Here is an 18,935-nt window from a genome sequence, read left to right on the forward strand (position 1 = left end):
GGCCAACCGGTCTACAAGAGCTAGTTCCAGGACAGGCTCCAAAGCTACAGAGAAACCTTGTCTCGGAAAAAAAAAAAATTAAGCCAGATGTAATGACACATTCCTTTAACCTCAACTCTTGGAAAGCAGAGATAGGTAGATCTCTGTGAGTTCCAGGCCTAGTTTACATTGTGAGTTCCAGGGCAACCAGAGCTACATAGTGAAACCCTGTCTTGAAAAAACAAACAAAACAAAAATTTTAATTGGATGTAGGGTGCATGTCTTCAATAGCAGCACTCAGAAAGCAGAGGCAGGCAGATCACTGATGTTTAATACCAGCCTGGTCTACATAAAGTTCCAAGCAAGTGGGGGGCTACCTAATGAGACCTTGTCTTAAAAAAAGAAAAGAAAGCCTATTGAGGTTTATGTTGGGAAGTTAGCTCCCTTGAACCTCTCAGGATTCAGAAGGACCACGATAGCTGGAGAAAACTGGCTAAAGATATCCCAGGGTAAATGAGTTAACTCACATAGGATTTTTTTGTCATGTCCCATTTATTCATTCTATGCTCTCTCGATGTTCCTCCTTTGATATTCCTGCTGTTCTTCCCATCCTACAAGGTTTTCCGTTTATATACCCATACAGACATAGTTAGCAGTTCCATAGGTGATAACAGTGGTGCCAAGCGTGCATTTCCTAAGGCTAACAGGATGGATAAAGTCGGCACCAGTTGTTTTACTACTGCCTCAGAGGGGACCTGGCTGTGAAACTCCCCTGTAGATACTGAGAGGATTAGTATATGGCTTTAAGTCAGTACATGTTGGAAGAAGAGGGCCTGCTTGTTCTTCCTGGCCACCCGGCTAGCTTAGCCCCAAAATAACCACAGAAACTGTACTAATTAAAACACTTCTTGGCATTAGCTCTAACTTCTTATTGGCGAACTCTTACATATTAGTTTAACCCATCTCCATTAATCAGTGTATTGCCACGTGGCAGTGGCTTACCAGAGATTCTAACCTGCATTCATCTGCGGTGGAGGATCCATCGCTTCTCTCCCTCTGCCCTTCTTCCTCCCAGAATTCAGTTCTGTTTTCCCCGCCTGCCTAAGTTCAACTAGGCCAAGACAGTTTCTTTATCTATTAACCAATGAAAGCAACACACAAACAGAAGGAACTTTTACACCAAATACAGAATTCTAAGAATAGGAAAATGAGGGTTTGTGCCTTGACTACATTTGTTTGGTTAGTTAGTCGAGTTTGTATTGGAGTCTTGCTTGCTGAATTAAAGGGAATGGAATCTCTTAGACCTAGAGATAACATCTAAGGTGGCTGGATCAAAGGGGAAACTATGGTTGTGTAAAATCCCAAGCCTGGCATTTCCAGCTTCCTAAGCTGGCGGCTTTGTTCTCGCTGACGCCTAAGTAAGAAACACTTCCTTTCTCTGTGGCCTTTTCCAGAATTCAAGGCACCCACTATATATTCTATATACCAAGATTATAGGGCCAAATGAAAAGTCATCCAGGATAACAGCACATGAGAGAGTTATGACCAATAACTAATAAACTGCTGAGGTATTCTGGGATGAATCACGTTATGGAAAGAGAAGGTCACCATGGCTTCACAAGGATTACAAAATGACAGCAACTGTTCAAAAGGCAGGTTTCCAAAGCTTTGCAAATTGGGTGTAGCCTAGGGATTTTGCCAGCTGTACTCTCACTGTATAATGCTTGGGGTCACCAGCACTCAGGAGGCATAGGCAGGTGGATCTTTGAGTTTGAGGCCAGCCTGGTCTACAGAGTGAGTTCCAGGACAGTCAGGACTGTCCTACAGAGAAACCCTATCTTGGAAAAAAAAAATTCTGTGCTAGGACCAACAAGATGGTGTTTGCTGCTAGGCCTAACAATGATCTGAGTTCACTCCCTAATACCCACATGGCAGAAAGGGAACCGACTCTTACAATTTTTCCTCTGACTGCCACACATACAGATATACACACACAAATAAATAATAAACACAAAGAAAAAAAACAAAAATTGAAGTTAAGCATGGTATTTTTCTTCCAAATTCTCAGCATTTAGAAGGCTGAGGCAGGAGCATTACCAGGAATTGCAGGGAAGACTGAACTAATATCTAATCCTGTGTTTAAAAATGCTGACTGAGAGACTGGAAAGATGGCTCAGCAGGTAAGAGCATTTGCTGCTCTTGTAGAGGACACAGGTTCAGTTCTCAGCACTCATGACAGCCATAACTGTAACTCCAGTTTCAAGAGATCCAGTGTTCTCTTCTGACCTCCACAGGCACTGGGCACATACATGGTGCACTAAATACTACATGCAGACTAAATACTCATATACATACAAATACAAATATTTAGAAAAAACCCTGAAAGTATGATGTATGATGTGAGTAAAGGAACTTGCCATGATATGTGATGACTTGATTTTCATCCCTGGTGGGATTTCCATATGGTGGAAAGAAAAAACTGACTCTCGCAAGTTGTCTTCTGACCTCCACTCCACAATGTATTATACACACACTCTCTTTCTTTCTCTCTAAATGAATGTAGTTTAAAAAAAAAAAGGCAAGGGTTCAGTTGGTGGCTCAGTGAGTAAAAATATTTGCTGACAACCCTGACAACCTGACATTAATCCTCAGAATCTCCATGGCTGAAGTTTTCCTCTAGGTTCCACATGTATGCTATGCATGTGTACATGCACACATGGGATAAATGTAAATTTCAAAATTTAAGGAATATAAAATTTGTAATTAAAAAATTATTTGTTCAACTTTTAGGAAATGGAGAGAAAAATTAAAAATAATATGAAAAATAAAATAAAAAAATTTAAAAATTATTTATGTATGTACATGATTTTGTTTGTTTGTTGTTTTGAGAAACAGTCTCACTATGTAGCCATCTTTGGCCAAGAACTCTCTATGTAGACCAGGCTGGCCTTGAACTCACAAAATATACCTGCTTCTAAAATCAGGAAGAACTCGGGAGATGGCTCAACACTGGCTGCTCTTGCAGAGGACTCAGGTTTGGTTCCCAGCACCCACATAGTGGTTCACAAACATCCTTGACTCCAGTTCCAGAAGATCCAGCAGCCTCTTCAGACTTCCTCGGGCACCAGGCGTGCATATGGTGCACAGAGACACATAATGCAGACAAAGTACCCACGTAGAATAAATAACTCTAAAAGAATAGAAATAAAAGGAAAATAAAGAAGCAACAGGACGGAAGGAAGAAAAATGTGATTTGCATTAGAAATCAGTTAGAGTTTTGATGTCTTTCAGGTAGAGTCTCCAACTCTGATCAAGCAATGTTTTGATGCTATGCTAGATGAACACTTGCCATAATCAGATGTTACATGCTATTTCAACATGGCACAAAGATTTACTCTCCTCCCCTTTTTTTCTTAACTCTAGTGACATGCTGTACAACTTTATTTCTCATTTTCAAGAAGTCATTCATAAGGTAGGTAGAACTAAGTTTCAGAGAATTAAAGCATCGTGTATCTTAGGCATGGTAATCATTGTGGTGCCATCAGCAAATGTAGAATAGCAGCATGTTCGCCATTTTATAATTCAATTACAGTTATCCAGGTCAGTGAGATAAGACAACAGTTTGTGCTTTCTTTTGTCTCTTCCTTCCTTCCTTCCTTCCTTCCTTCCTTCCTTCCTTCCTTCCTTCCTTTCTTTCTTTCTTTCTTCCTTTTTTATTTTTGAGACAGGGTTTCTCTGTATCTTTGGTGCCTGTCCTGGAACTAGCTCTTGTAGACCAGACTGGCCTCGAACTCCCAGAGATCTGCCTGCCTCTGCCTCCCGAGTGCTGGGATTAAAGGCGTGCGCCACCACTGCCCAGCATCTTTTTCTTTTTTAAAATGTATGATTATTTCATGTATTTGGGTGTTTTGCCTATATGTATGTGCACCACGTGTGCAGTGCCCTTGAATGCCAGCAAAAAAGGATGTGATATCCCGGAATTGGAGTTTATAGACAGTTGTAAGCCACCATGTGGGTGCTGGGAATCAAACCCTAGTCTTCCGAAAGAACAGACATTGCTCCCAATCTGAGCCACTTCTCCAGTTCCATGTGATTTCTCTCTTAATTTTGATTTCTTAGTTGCAGACATCTGTGGAAAAGTCTGAGGAACATTTCAGTATGAGAAGCCAATCTATTTTGGATTCTTTGGAAACTCTAGCCAAGACATGTGAGTGTCCCATGTTTATATTTGGTTCTGTTTTAAACTTTTTGTTATCGTCTCAAGGTTGATGTTATCAGCAGAGGGCACTGGTGAGCCATGAATGTGACCCTTCTGACCCTAGCCGGATTTCCTTGTTTAGGATGGGAGGGTGCTATAGTTACTGCTATGTGACAGCACTTTTTTTGTTTGTTTTTATTTTGTTTTGTGACATATCTCTCTACATAGCCCTGGCTTCCTTGGAACTTACTACCAGGCTGGTGTGGAACTCACAGGCATGCACCACACCCAATTTGTAAACTTATGTGCAGTTTTTTTTTTTTTTTTAAGACAAGGTTTCTCTGTAGCTTTGGTGCTTGTTCTGGAACTAGCTCTTGTAGACCAGACTGGCCTCAAACTCACAGAGATCCGCCTGCTTCTGCCTCCCGAGTGCTGGGATTAAAGACGTGCGCCACCACTGCCCAGCTGCAGGGTTTTTTTTTTTTTGTTGTTGTTGTTTTTGTTTTTTGTTTTTTTGAGAAAAGTTTGTGTAGGCCTGGCTGTCCTGGAACAACTAAATGAGTCATAAAAGTATATATTAGAGAACATCACTTAGGTATTTCAGACTTTAGAATGTAGATTGAACCGACATGATATATGTGTGTGTGTGTGTGTGTGTGTGTGTGTGTGTGTGTGTGTGTGTGCTGGGAGTCGAACTCAGGTACTCAGGAAGAACAGAAGTGCACTTAACCATGAAGCCATCTCTCTAGCTTGTGCCAACACTTTATTCCCATGGTGGCTTTTGTGTAGCACTACTCCTCAGTGATCTTGCTGTCTGAGGGTAGGGTAGTTCTGCCAGCCTTCTCACCTCATGCCTGAGATGAATCAGCAGCTCCTTAGTCTCACGTGGCTTGCCCACTGTGCTGTCTATAGACACATGCTCCCCTAGGAGTTAGAAATATTCTAGTCACCTGCTGCTCATCTCACTGCCTTGGTTTCAGTGAAAGTTGTTTTGTGGTGAATCAGCCTTGGTCTCAATGTCAGTTATAGTGTGAGGTTTGTAGAATCCCCTCCCCACCAATTAAGTGTTGTACATGTAAATGAACGCCCTTATAAACAGTCAACACATTCTTCTTAGCTAAATACTCTAGAATTTTCTAGGAAAGATAGATAATTGTGCATCTGTACTTGTTTGCATTTCTGCTTATTTTTTATTTTAAACTAATTCAAGTCATCCGATTCACGTTCCAAGGGATGAATTACTCATGATTTACAAAAATCAATGCCTTTCTGTGGCTCATAAAGTAATTCCCATCTGTCTGAATAGAGGCATGGTACTGTTTATCTACTGATCTCCAGCCTGGGCTACACACAGGGCAGCTGTCCATCTGTTTAGAAATGTTAGAGCTAGGGCTGTTACCCCACAAGGATTAGCAGGGCTGAGAACAGAGGCAAATAAGGATGTTCCCTTGTCCAGTGTGATAGAGTAACTCATTTGTCAGTGCCCCAGCCAGGCTTCCCATTGCTATGACAAAAGAAGTAAAGAAGTACTAGGAGGTGGTAGCACACCTTTCATCCCAGCACTCAGGAGGCGGAGGCAGGTGAATCTCTGTAAGTTTGAGGCCAGCCTGGTCTATAGAGTAAATTCCACCACACAGCTTGTCATTTGTTTGTTTATTATTTTTTCTTTCGGCATCAGGCATTTTACCCAAAGTATTTTATATTATTTGGAAAGATATAGGTACTTCTCTTTGCAATTTTGGGGAAAATTTATTAGGAAAAAAATTTGTTCTTGTTTTGTATTTAGTTCAAGAGACTGCACAGGTCCAGCGCGACCTAATGTTTGAGGCCGTGCGAGACAAAGGCAATATGGAACAGGCAGTCCTTGAGATCCAGAAGAAATCTGAAGCCGTAAGTATGAATACAAGCCCTTGCTTTGCCTTCCTTCTTACCTAGGCTTATCTTGAGGTGCTGCACTCAAGTGATCTTACCCCAGCCTTCTGCTTGCAGATACATGCCATGCCCATGTGTGCTTTTGGCTTTGTCTCTAAGACCAAGAAAGACACTTAATGTCTGAGAAATTTTCATCCAAGACCAGAAACTGGTATGGTTCTTTTTTCAGTAAGTCAGGATACAGCCTATCCTCAGGGTTCCCTGGCTGTGTGTGTACCCAGGACTTGCTCACAATGTATCTATACTTGCTTATTCTGTGAGAGATGAACTAATAGGTTTTCTGTCCCGATAATAGGTTTCTCTGCCAATGCAGTAAGCCAGATCAAATTGAGTTGAAAAAGTATAACAACAGGTTTATTTGAGCATAGAAACTCCTGAGCAAATTCCCCAGTCCCAGAGATTGAGACTGGAGAAGCAGCACCCCCACAACCCCTAAACTAAAGCAAGGAGATTATATAGTTTATAGGGTGATGTCATGTCCACCACAGGCTAGGTTTGTGACTAAGAATAGTCTAGGTGGGGACTTGGGCTGCTGGCAGCAACATGGGAGGAAGTTGCAATAGTCACCAAGAATGCAGAACTGGACTTTTTGGCATTTTTTTCTTTGTTGAAGAGTCTCTGAGAGGGCAGGATTTTGAGAGAGAGACAGACAGACAGACACACACACACACACACACACACACAGAGACAGAGACAGAGAGACAGAGAGAGAAAGGGAGAGAGAGAGAGATAAGAATGGGGCTTTCCAGAGGTGGAGGTTCCAAGAGACCATGAATATTTGTCTATTGGTTATTGGTTAGTTCTCTTAGTTTTTTTTTTTTGTTTTTATATTTTGAGATGGGGGTCTCTCTCCTGTAGCCCAGGCTGCTTAGAAACCACTGTGTTGCTCAAGCTAACCTCAGACTCAAGGTAATCGTCTTTTTAATTTATTTAGTTATATATTTATTGATTTTTTTTTTGAGACAGCATTTTTCTGTAGCTTTGGGGTCTGTCCTGGAACTAGCTCTTGTAGATCAGGCTGGCCTCAAGCTCACAGAGATCCACCTGCCTCTGCCTCCTGAGTGCTGGGATTAAAGGCGTGTACCACCACTTCATGGCTCTTCTTTTTAATTTATATTTTAAAATTAATTTTTTTATATATAGAAGTGATTTGCCCACTTATCAGTCTCTGTACCATGTTTGTGTCTGGTTCCCATAGAAGTCAAAAGAGGGCATTAGATCCCTTGGAATTGGAGTTACAGATGGTTGTGAGCTGTCATGTGAGTGCTGGGTACTGGACAAAAGTATTCTTTTTTTATTGATATTTATTGAGCTCTACATTTTTCTTTGCTCCCCTCCCTGCCTCTCCCCTCTCCCCTTTAGTCCTCCCCCCAAGGTCACCATGCTCCTAATTTACTCAGGAGATCTTGTCTTTTTATACTTTCTACTTCCCATGTAGATTATATCTATGTAAGTCTCTCTTAGTGTCTGCATTGTTGTCTAAGTTCTCTGCGATTGTGATTTATAGGCTGGCTTTCTTTGCTTTATGTTTAAAAACCACTTATGAGTGAGTACATGTGATGATTGTTTTTCTGTGTCTGGGTTACCTCACTCAAAATAATGTTTTCTAGCTCCATCCATTTGCCTGCAAAATTCTAGCTGTCATTTTTTTTCTGCTGTGTAGTACTCCATTGTGTAAATGTACCACATTTTTCTTATCCATTCTTTGATTGAGGGGCATTTAGGTTGTTTCCAGGTTCTGGCTATGACAAAGAAAGCTGCTATGAACATGGTTGAGCACATGTCCTTGTGGCACAATTGAGCATCCTTTGAATATATACCCAAAAGTGGTATTACTGGGTCTTGAGGAAGGTTGTTTCTTAATTTTCTGAGAAATCGCCACACTGACATCCAAAGGGGCTGTACCAGTTTGCATTCCCACCAGCAGTGCAGAAGTGTTCCCTTTTCCCCACAACCTCTCCAGCGTAAGTTGTCATTAGTGTTTTTGATTTTGGCCATTCTTACAGTTGTAAGATGGAATCTCAGAGTTGTTTTGATTTGCATTTCTCTGATGACTAAGGATGTTGAACATTTCCTTAAGTGTCTTTCAGCCATTTTAGATTCCTCTGTTGAGAGTTCTCTGTTTATGTCTGTACTCCATTTTTTTTATTGGATTATGTGATCTTTTGGTGTCCAATTTCTTGAGTTCTTTGAATATTTTGGAGATCAGCCCTCTGTCTGATGTGGGTTTAGTGAAGATCTTTTCCCATTCTGTAGGCTGTCGTTTTGTCTTGTTGACCATGTCCTTTGCTTTACAGAAGCTTTCAGTTTCAGGAGGTCCCATTTATTAATAGTTTCTCTCAGTGTCTGTGTTCCTGGGGTTCTATTTAGGAAGTGGTTACCTGTGCCAATGCATTCAAGTGTACTTCCCACTTTCTCTTCTATAAGGTTCAATGTGACTGGCTTTATGTTGAGGTCTTTGATCCATTTGGATTTGAGTTTTGTGCATGGTGATAGATATGGGTCTATTTTCATTCTTCTACATGTTGATATCCAGTTATGCCAGCACCACTTGTTAAATATGCTTTCTTTTTTCTATTTGATATTTTTTGCTTCTTTCTCAAAGATCAGGTGTTCGAAGATGTGTGGATTGATATCCTGGTCTTCTGTTCGGTTCCATTGGTCCTCCTGTCTGTTCTTTTTTTTTAAAAAAAAAAATATTTATTTATTTATTATGTATACAATATTCTGTCTGTGTTTATGCCTGCAGGCCAGAAGAGGGCACCAGACCTCATTACAGATGGTTGTGAGCCACCATATGGTTGCTGGGAATTGAACTCAGGACCTTTGGAAGAGCAGGCAATGCTCTTAACCTCTGAGCCATCTCTCCAGCCCCTCCTGTCTGTTCTTATGCCAATACCCTGAACAAGAGTATTCTTGAAGTGTGCTTTTAACCTCTGCTCTTAATCACTGAGGTGTCTTTCCAGCCCCATCATGCTAGTCCTCTTGACTCAGCCATCTAAGTGCTGGGGTTAGAGTGTGAGCTGCCATACCCACACATCTGTTATCATGTTTTACTGTGACCATCACTTTCCTCTTTCTCACTACCTTTCCCAGAGACAAACTGAGTTCATGGAGATGAAATCCAACCTGAAGAACCTTGAAGTTCTAGTTGCACAGCAAAGTAAGGACTTCCAGCAACTTTCTGAGAAGCTGGGCCAGCTCAATGTGCCTGGTGTCATAGAAGAGCTGAAAAAACTCATCTCTGCTCCTCAGGTAGCTGGGCATCTGAAAGACAGCACCTCCCAGACCTCACCAGCTCTGACCCAGAGCCTCCATCTTACCAGACAGGAAAAATGCACCGCTGAGGAGCCAGCTGCTCAACAGGGCCAGGTGTCTCCTTCAGGGAATCCCAGTAGGAGTTCCCAGAGGCCTAGGGAGCTTGGTGTCTGGGATGAAGGAGCAGAGAATGATGTTTTTCAAAATGCTACATTGCCAGCAGATGGGCCCCATAGAGAAAATGAACATTTGAAGAACAAAAACCTGAAGACTTACTGCAAGAACTGGGTTATCACCACCAGAAACCTCAATAACCACTGTTCTGACCCCCCAAGCCAGAAGACCGGCCGTGACCAGGATCTAATTGCCCAAGAAGCCTCACAGCTGGACTTAAATAAATTTGAATTCAGAATGAAGAATGTCTGCTCCCAAAATGAAAACGAAAACATGTGTTCTGACCAGTTTGAACAGTCAGCAACTGAACAGAAAGGCAAGACCCGAGGAAAGGGCAGGAAAGGCAAGAAGCAGCAACCCAGGAAATCACAGAGAAGCAGGCTTCCAGCTAGGAAGAAAGAACAAACTCCAAGGAAGGCCTGTGATTTCATCTCGAAGCACTGCAGTCCCCAGTCTCCAGTTTCTAGCCTACACGGGCCCCTCATCTATTGGCAGGCTCCAAGAACCTCCACAAAGTCAGCCTCTCATATTCCAGGAGGAACAGTGAGGAACAGTAAGACAGCAAGGGCAGCACAGGGGAGGACCCTGCAGTCTACCCAGCACTCCTCCCCAGACCATGCATGCTTATCTAGCAGTTCCCAGGGGGATGAGCAGATAAATTGGTTCATTGACCTCAGCCTTGAAAACCCAGAGCCTCCCCTGTATAAGAAGGGAGGGAAGAATTTGCTCTGTGATCCGGATTTTGACAGCAGTGATGATAACTTCTAAGCCTGCCAACAGTGACTTCAACTGATGGTTCATTGATCTCAGTTAGAAAAACAAATTGTGGAACATTTGGAATGGACAGTAGCATGCAGTATCTGAAGTTGGCTTATCTAGCCTCAGAGTCAGAGGCCTTGACTGATGGTCAGTAGGAGGTAGGCAAGAATCCAGTACTCTGGGCCACTCATGACAAAGGTGTAGAAGTTAATTAAGGGGAGACAGTGACAAGAGCTCAGTCAGCCTGTGATGTGGCATCAGGAAGGCAGTCATGTGTATTTGGTGAAGGGAAAGGTCTTCTTTATGGAGCACTATCTAGAAGAAGCTCTCAGAACTCTTGTGGCTGCATGAGTAGCCCTTGAAACATTCCCTGTACCTGATGGATACTGTCTGAGCCTCAGGATTTCTTTTTTTTTTTAAATCTAGTTATACTGTCAAAAGAGTTTTCTTATTTCCACTAGAGGATGTATTACAGGGTACCCTATTAGACAGGAGTTCATTATGTAGCCTTGACTGGCCTTGTATTTACAATCCTCCTGCCTTAGCCTCCAGTACTGGTACTACAAGCATGTCTCAATTCTCAGCTGTAAATTAGTCTACTTAAGAACAGAGTATTGGTACACACCTTTAATCCCAACACTCAGGAGGCAGAGGCAGGTAGATCCCTATGAGTTTGAGGCCAGCCTGGTCTACAGAGCAAGTTGCAGGACAGCCGGGGATATACAGGGGGAAAAAAAGGAGTGTTAAAGATGTCTATGAAAGTTCTTACCTATAATCCCAGCACTAAGCAGAGACCATAATTACTTCATATTTGAGGACAGCCTGGTTTACATAGGGTGTTCCAGACCCATGTGGCTACATTATGAGATCCGGGTATGGGGTGGGGTGGAGTGGAGCTGCCTTTGAGAGAGGTGACGTATATCAAACAAGACCAAAATAATCAAAACTAATGTAGCTATAGACCCTATATTGTTGGAAAGCAGTAGGCTTTTTTTTTAAATAGACAGGGTTTTTCTGTGTAGCCTTGGCTGTCCTGACACTTGCTCTGTAGACTAGACTAGTCTTGAATTTATAGAGATCTGCCTGCCTCTGCCTCCTAAGTGCTGAGATTAATGGCATGCACCACCACAGCCCAGCCAAGCAATAGACTTTTATGCTAGACTTTGGCATTCCACTTATATCTTGATGGTTTTTGTTATTTGTGTTTTTGAAGATACTGTAGCTCATGATTACCTGGAATTCATTATAAGTCCAGACTAGGCTCAAATTCACAGCAGTCTCCTTTCTTTAGCCTCTCGAGTATTGGGGCTATGGACATAAACCACCATGACTGACTTTGACATTTTTAATTTTGCAACACATATGTATTTCTTTGTAATTAAAAAACCATCAAAACCAAAAATGAGCTGGAAGATGGTTCAGCAGTTAAAGCACTTGCCACACAGATGTGAGAAGTAGAGTCCAGACCCCTAGAAATCCATGTAAATATGCTGTATGGGTGGGTCAGCCCAGCTGTAATTCTAGCCTTAGCAGGTGGAGACAGAGAAGTTAGCTAACAGAACTAACCATATCTGTGAGTTCTGGTTTTGTTTAAGACCCTGCCTCAATAAATAGGTGATTAATTGAGGATGATTCCTAACACCAACCTCGAGCTTCCACATGCATGTGCACCCACACCCACATGTGCGAGCACACCAGACATGCAAAGAAGAAGAAAAAAAAACAAACAACAACACTAAACCTCCAGGTTTGGTGACAGATGCTTGTAATTTCAGGGTGTCTAAGACAATAGGACCCTAGGTTCACTGCCAGCCCAGGCAACATAGTGACACTATGTCTCAAAAGAAAGGGGGCAGGGGAAGAGGGAGAGAAAGGGAGGAGAAGAGAAGGAAAGGGAGAAGGAAGAGAAAAAAGATAGTGAAGGAAGTCACTTAGAGAGAAGCTTCATAGAATGAATGGTTCTGTAAAATTTCCCATGTCCAAGCCAATCTTCAGCCACTGAAGACTAAACTGGTGTAGAAAGAAGTGACTCTTAATTTCTTTCTCTTCAGGAGTGTTTCCCATAAAATTCTGTAGGGCTTGAATCTGTGACACCATCGGCAGGGCGCTAGACACTAGTCTGTTCTCTTATTTCCAGACCAAGGGCTTTCTGTAGCCTGGACCTCCCACGTATGTGGACAGTCACAGCTGTCCTTTTTTAGGCCGAGGTAATTCAAGCCTGGATTCTGCCTCAGGATGTGTTGGCCTCTTCTTTCTGTGGACCATATAGGCTGGCTGATTAGTCTCCCCTCTGCACCCTCCATTGCAACCCCTGCTGCCTTAACTGCTTATGAACAGAAGTCATGAGAAGCCACAGCCCCACTACCCAAAAGGCTCCTTCCAGCCCTTCCCAGACTGGCTACAGTTGCTCACCAAGCCACCAGAAGGAAGCTCTGAGACCAAAGGATCTTATTTCTGGTGAACAAGAAATCTGTTATATTTTATTTTTATCTGTTGATGTTTGCTGTTTTAATTCAAAGTTAAGATCTTGTGAAGTTTTTTTCAGTTAGTATTTATGACTGAGCCCTTCTTGAACCGCCTCACTTTAAAATGCCAGAGATGGACCCCGTGTTGCTAACTCTGCTGTACAAAATGCTGTTCCTCAGCAGTACTTCACTTTTTGGGTGATGATGTCAAAGTTCACTGTGATTCAGTGTTTTGTGAGCTGGGTGTTTTTATAAAGTAAGCGGTAAACTTATCTCCTAACAAGGCTGAGATAATTAAAAATTACACTACATGTCTCTGGTAATCATCAGGAAAGGGTGTTCTGTTTCTTCTTTTATTCCTATGACTTTTTACTTTTTTTTAATTTTATTTTTTATTCCTGCCAGACTTGTTGAACATGACATAGTCTCAGGCACGTCCTTGGAACACACAACATTTTTGGCTCTTCAGATGCTCGTAGAGCTGTATGTAGCTACACAGGGGCGGATATAGTGGGAGGTCTGGGGTGGGAGGATGGAGAGCCTGCTGAGTGCTCCTCCCTGTTACTCCAGGATGGAAATGAAGCTGACTACAGCACTTACTTCCTGACAGCCCAGTATCAATTTACATATCACTGACAAATGGCCCTTTTACATTTAGAGAGTGTTGGTCCTCTCCTTCCACCATCCTCTTGTTCTGTTTTGTCTCACACTGATGGAGCTGAGTTAGTGTTCTTGTTTTACTTGCGTTGACCAGAGTTATAAACTCCAGAAGTAAGAACAGCACCTGCCTTGTCTGTGCTGTGTCCTCAGCACACAGGAAAGTGTCTGACTTGGTACTTACTGGGGCAGAGGCTGCATTTTTAGGCAAATGACTTTTTAAAAACCATCTTAAGCCAGGTAGGTGGTGATTGCACAGGCCTTTAGTTCCAGCACTCAGGAGGCAGAGGCAGGCAAATCTCAGAGTTTGAGACCAGCCTGGTCTACAGAGTAAGTTCCAGGGCAGCCAGGGCTATTACATAAAGAAACCCTATCTTGAAAAACAAAACAAAAAAGCCAAACAACCTCCCCTCACACAAAAGCCCTGTCTTGGAATTTGAGTCTTCCATAGATCCTCGTGTTGTTTCAGGAAGCTCCAAGAGGCTCGTGCCTATGTCCACGTCTCTCTCACAGCAATTCCTGGCAGTTCTTTCTTCTCCCAGTGTGCCGAGAAAACATTTGCCTCACTGTTAGGTTTGTAATTTAGATTTTGCTTTTGTTTTGTTACTGAGAGACAGGATTTCTCTAGCTTTGGAGCCTGTTCTGAAACTCACTGTGTAGAACAGGCTGGCCTTGAACTCACAAAGATCCACCTGCCTCTGCCCGCCCCCCAGTGCTGGGATTAAAGGTGTGTGCCCTTACCACCCAGCACTAGATTTTCTTTTAAAAGTCAGTCTTGGCAAAACTCTTCTTTACCATACATGTTTCAGAAAGCCTAGGGCAGAGAGCCCTTTCACACTACGGCTTGGATCTTCGTCAAATACATTTCCTGAGTAAAACTTTGCTGCTTCTGTAAATACTTAATTGAAACCTAAAATATTAATGTTCTCCCATAGAAAGAATAAAAATTGCCAGAACCTTACATGATCTGGAGATAACAGTCTTTTCAGCAATTCTCAGCTATCAGGCTATTGGGTAAATGGCTTCTCAAGTCTCCCTATTTACATGACTCTTAACCTTTTCCCCCTGCAATATTAAGCTTCTGTGCCTCAGAGATGTACCATGTGGGAGCCCTTTCCACAAATTCTCATCAGTGTACCTTGAACATTAACATCTTACTGTGAGCATTGCGGCTCGGATAGAAGGGATCCTGGCAGTTGGGAGCCAGGGAATAGCACAGTAAGTATAAGAGAACCCTGGGTGGAAGAAGGGCAGCCACAAACTGAACAGACACAGGGATTTTATAGAGCTTCTTAGGGGCGGAGTTTTTTCAGGAAGAAGATTTTCAGGGTGGGAATTGGTCAGATTTCAGTCCCTTGAGCTCAGATTGACTAGATCTCTGCTCAGGAATTGGTTGGTTTTCTGCATAGTGATTGGTTAATTTTCTGCTTAGTTAGTTGATCAGGGGCAGATTTGGCTCTGGTTTCAGGGCCAAACATTGGGGTTTTTTTGGTTGGTTGGGTTTTTTTGTTTGTTTGTTTGTTTTTGATTTTCAAGACAGGGTTTCCCTGTGTAACTGTCCTAGCTGACCTGGAACTAGTTCTTATAGACCAGGCTGGCCTCAAACTCTTTGGCATTTGCCTGCCTCTACCTCCCAAATGCTGGGATTAAAGGCGTGCACCATCACCGCTGGGCCCAAACATTGTTTCTTTTACTGGCCTTTTTTTAGGTTTTTGGCTCTAGTTTTGAGGCCAGGGCATATTTCACTTTTCTGATTCTAGAGCCAAAGTGTGTTTCTTTGGCCCTGGTTTTAGGGTCAGGGTATATTTCTTTGGTTCTGGGTTTGGGGCTAAAGCATTTCTTTCACTGGCTCGGGTCTCAGAACCAGGGTGTATTTCTATCACTGACTCTGGTTTTAGGGCCAGGGTGGGTTTCTTTGGCTGGTCCCTTTACCCCATACTTAACGATTTCATCTGTGTCATGATTGCCTTAACATTCTACTAGCTTATTCCTGGGTGTAAGCATGGAAGGATACCCCACCTGCAAAACTGCCTGTTTCCTTCCTGTTTTCTTGATCCCTCTGTAATCTTCTCTGAGGTTGAAAAGGGAAAGCCCAGGGCTGGAGAGATGGCTCAGTGGTTAAGAGCATTGCCTGCTCTTCCAAAGGCCCTGAGTTCAATTCCTGGCAACCACAACCATCTGTAATGAGGTTGGGCGCCCTCTTCTGCCCTGCAGACATACAGACAGAAAGAATATTGTATACATAATAAATAAAAAAAAAAAAAGAAAGAAAGAAAAGGGAAAGCCCAAGAGAAGGCCAAGGAGTTAGGGAAAGTAGGACAGGATGACCCCTGAGTTGGGAGGAATCTGAGCATTGCAGCTCATATAGAAAGGGATCCTGGCAGTCCGGAGTCAAGGAATATCACAAAGTCACTGTAAGTGTAGCAGTTTACAGCCCTGCTCCAGGAGAAGGTTTCGCCAGTGTAACAACTCTGCTCCAATAGGGGAGGGTTTTCCCAATTTCCCAAAGTTAAAGTTCTACTCTGCTTCGCTCCATTCTGGTGAAAGGTCATCACCCAAACCTCATTCAAGAGCTTTATTGGGAGGGAGGGAGGGATCCAGGAGAGTAGCTGCCTCTGCCATAATGGAAAAAGGCCGCAGCAAACTGAAGAAGGAACCGGCCTTTCATAGGGCTTCCTATGGGCAGAATTTTTTCCAAGAGATTTTCAGGGTGGGAATTGGTCAGATTTCAATTCCTGAGATTGTATAAACTCAGAGATTGGCTGGATTTCGTGTTCAGGGATTGGTTGGTTTTTGTACTGAGTTGGTCAGGGGCAGAGTATATTTCTTTGGTTCTGGTTTCAGGGCTTACCCTTTTACCCTACACTGAGAGCTGGAGATGAGAAGACAGGTGCCTGACGGAATGCCCTCTCTGACACAGGCACAAAGGTGTGCTCACAGGGGTGCCTGGACACTCACCTGGGTAGGATCTTGAACTAGATGTAGGTGGCCAGGGGCAGCCAGGATTGGAAGTGTGGGGAGCACTGTCATGCAGTTGGCCTCATGTCATGCAGTTGCTGTTCTGCCCCTGCCTGGCCTGCCTTCCACCTGCTGTTTGTTTAACCCTCTTTCTGCAGCAGGCCTTTCCTAAGCCTTCCTCCAGCCCTCCAACCTTTTGTTCTAGGACTACCTGCAGATTAACCCTTGCCTGACTGTCTCAGAGTCTTCCAGTCTACTTCTGAAGCTTTGACTTTAGCGTCTTGGTAGGATGCAGCCTTAGCACCTGAGAATCATAAGGATGGATGGGCACAGCTTCTCCAATATGCCTTATGCTGTGATTCAGATTTACAGTTTGCAGCTAGCAGGTTTCACTGCTCCTATTTATTCTTGAATTTTCCTTGTTTCTATTTTGATTCTCGTAATCCAAATTGCAGTTTGGTGTTTCCACGGAAACAATTCAGTGATTGTTTGGTGTGCCGAGATGAACTGCGGGGGAGGGAACTGAATGACGTCAAACATTTTAAAGTTTCTCAGACATGACTAGGGTCAACTGTCACACATCATGAATATCTTTGACCCTGAAAACCTTTAGTTTTACTAACTGCTATGTTCTAGCCTCCTATATTCTCTCCAGCAAATTCCTGAAAAACAGTACCTCCCCCTGCCTCCCTGAGCAGATAACAGGCAGGAAGGGCTGTTAGAGGCACATTAGTGAGCCAGGGGATGTAAAGAGGTGAGAAGGAGGTCTGTGTGCCTACCTGAGTAATCAGTGTCAGAGGCTGGGGCTTGCCTACATCGCCAAACATCTGTTTCTACAGAGAGGGAAAATATCCCCAGTTTAGATATTTTCACATAAAGCTTTGGCTAAAACAAAACCAAAGTGTATCTCCCTGTCTGGCCAGAGGGAGCTTTGTCTATCTCCTTGAATTTGACCCAGATTCCCAAGGGCTAATCGCCACCATAAACAAAAACAAAAACAAACCTATCACTTCAAAGTGTTCCATAGTTAGGGTTCTGCCATCCTCTGTGGCCACCTCCCCTTCAAAGCCCTGCGTGCAGAGACTGCACATTGTGAGACCGGGGACAACGAGCCTGAAGACCCCCCTCGGGACAGTCAGGGGTCCATGTTCAGTCCTCACAGACTGGGACAGCTGGTGACAGATAGGCACTAGCAACAAATACCCATGATTCATTGACAGAGATGGGGATTTAGAACAAAAACATCTTAGGACTGGGGGTGAAGCTCAGTGAAAAGCACCTGTCTGGTATGTCTGGGCTTGGGGGTTGATTTGTAGACACACACACTGCATATCGTGACTCTTTTTCGTTTCCTTTATTCTTTTTCTTCTTTTTATTTATTTTTTGGCTTGGTTTGGGTTTTTTAGAGACAGGATTTCTTTGTGCCCTGGCTATCCTGGTCCTTGCTTTATAGACCAGGCTGGCCTTGAACTCAGAGATCCACCTTCCTCTGCCCCGGGATTAAAGTGAAGGGATTAAAGGACTGAACCACCACTGCCTGGCAAAATATAAAATTTTTTGGTAGTATCATTTTATTTTTTATTCTTTTTATTTATTTTTATATAAAATAAATTTTAAAAAAAAATTTAATTTCCATTGATGCTTCCCTACAATTTTTTTTTTTTGAGACAGAGTTTCTCTGTGTAGGCCTGGCTATCCTGGAACTCACTCTGTAGACAAGGCTGGACAAAATTTTGCTTTTACATTAAAAAAATAATTGAGTTGATTGCATTTAAATTTTTTTTTATTTAATTATATTTTATGCATGAGTGCTCTATATATACCCACAGGCCAGAAGAGGTTTTCAGATATCACAGATGGTTGTGAGTTCCCATATAGTTGCTGGGAATTAAACTCAAGACTGCTGGAAGAGCAGCCAGTGTTCTTAACTTTTGAGCTATCTCTCCACCCCAGCTGATTGCTTTTCTTTTTTCCTCCTCCTCCTCCTCTTTTTTTTTTTTCTTTTTAGGTTTTGTTTTTTTTTTTTTTTCTTTTTTTTTTTTTTTTTTAGTTTTTCAAGACAGGGTTTCTCTGTATAACAGCTCTGACTGTCCTGGAACTTGCTCTGAAGACCAGGCTGGCCTCAAACTCACAGAGATTCACCTCTGTCTTCAAAGTGCTGGGATTAAAGGCGTGCGCCACCACCACCCGGCTCACAGTTGATTGCATTTTTAAATGTTAAATTTTGGAATAACTTTTTTTTTTAAAGATTTATTTATTTATTATACAGCATGTGTGTCTGCATACTAGAAGAGGGCACCAGATCTCATTACAAATGGTTGTGAACCACCATGTGGTTGCTGGGAATTGAACTCAGGACCTCTGGAAGAGCAGCCAGTGCTCTTAGCCACTGAGCCATCTCTCCAGTCCCCTGGAATAACTTTAGATTTACAGAAAACTTCAAATATAGTGAGCATGTGTAAACTCTGCCTTGCTTTCCTAGTGTTGACATGTAACTGATAGATTTGTCAAAGCCAGGAAACTAGTATCAGTACATTAAACGCCAGCCTTCACGT

At 42.7% G+C, this 18,935-nt stretch overlaps 1 protein-coding gene across 1 annotated transcript in view; it reads left to right on the forward strand.

Moving 5' to 3' along the window:
* The window catches only part of Iho1 (interactor of HORMAD1 1), a 29,315-nt gene extending 14,946 nt beyond the window's left edge, over window positions 1–14,369 (forward strand). The window contains exons 5-8 of the mRNA XM_048424164.3: window positions 3,403–3,451; window positions 4,099–4,186; window positions 5,964–6,067; window positions 9,206–14,369. Of these exons, the coding sequence (XP_048280121.1) occupies window positions 3,403–3,451; window positions 4,099–4,186; window positions 5,964–6,067; window positions 9,206–10,309 (1,345 nt within the window). The 3' untranslated portion in view covers window positions 10,310–14,369. The remainder of the gene's footprint in view (window positions 1–3,402; window positions 3,452–4,098; window positions 4,187–5,963; window positions 6,068–9,205) is intronic.
* The last annotated feature ends 4,566 nt before the right edge of the window (window positions 14,370–18,935 follow it).

Source organism: Myodes glareolus, chromosome 4 (assembly GCF_982192425.1).
Source record: "Myodes glareolus chromosome 4, mMyoGla1.1, whole genome shotgun sequence".
NCBI lineage: Eukaryota > Metazoa > Chordata > Mammalia > Rodentia > Cricetidae > Myodes > Myodes glareolus.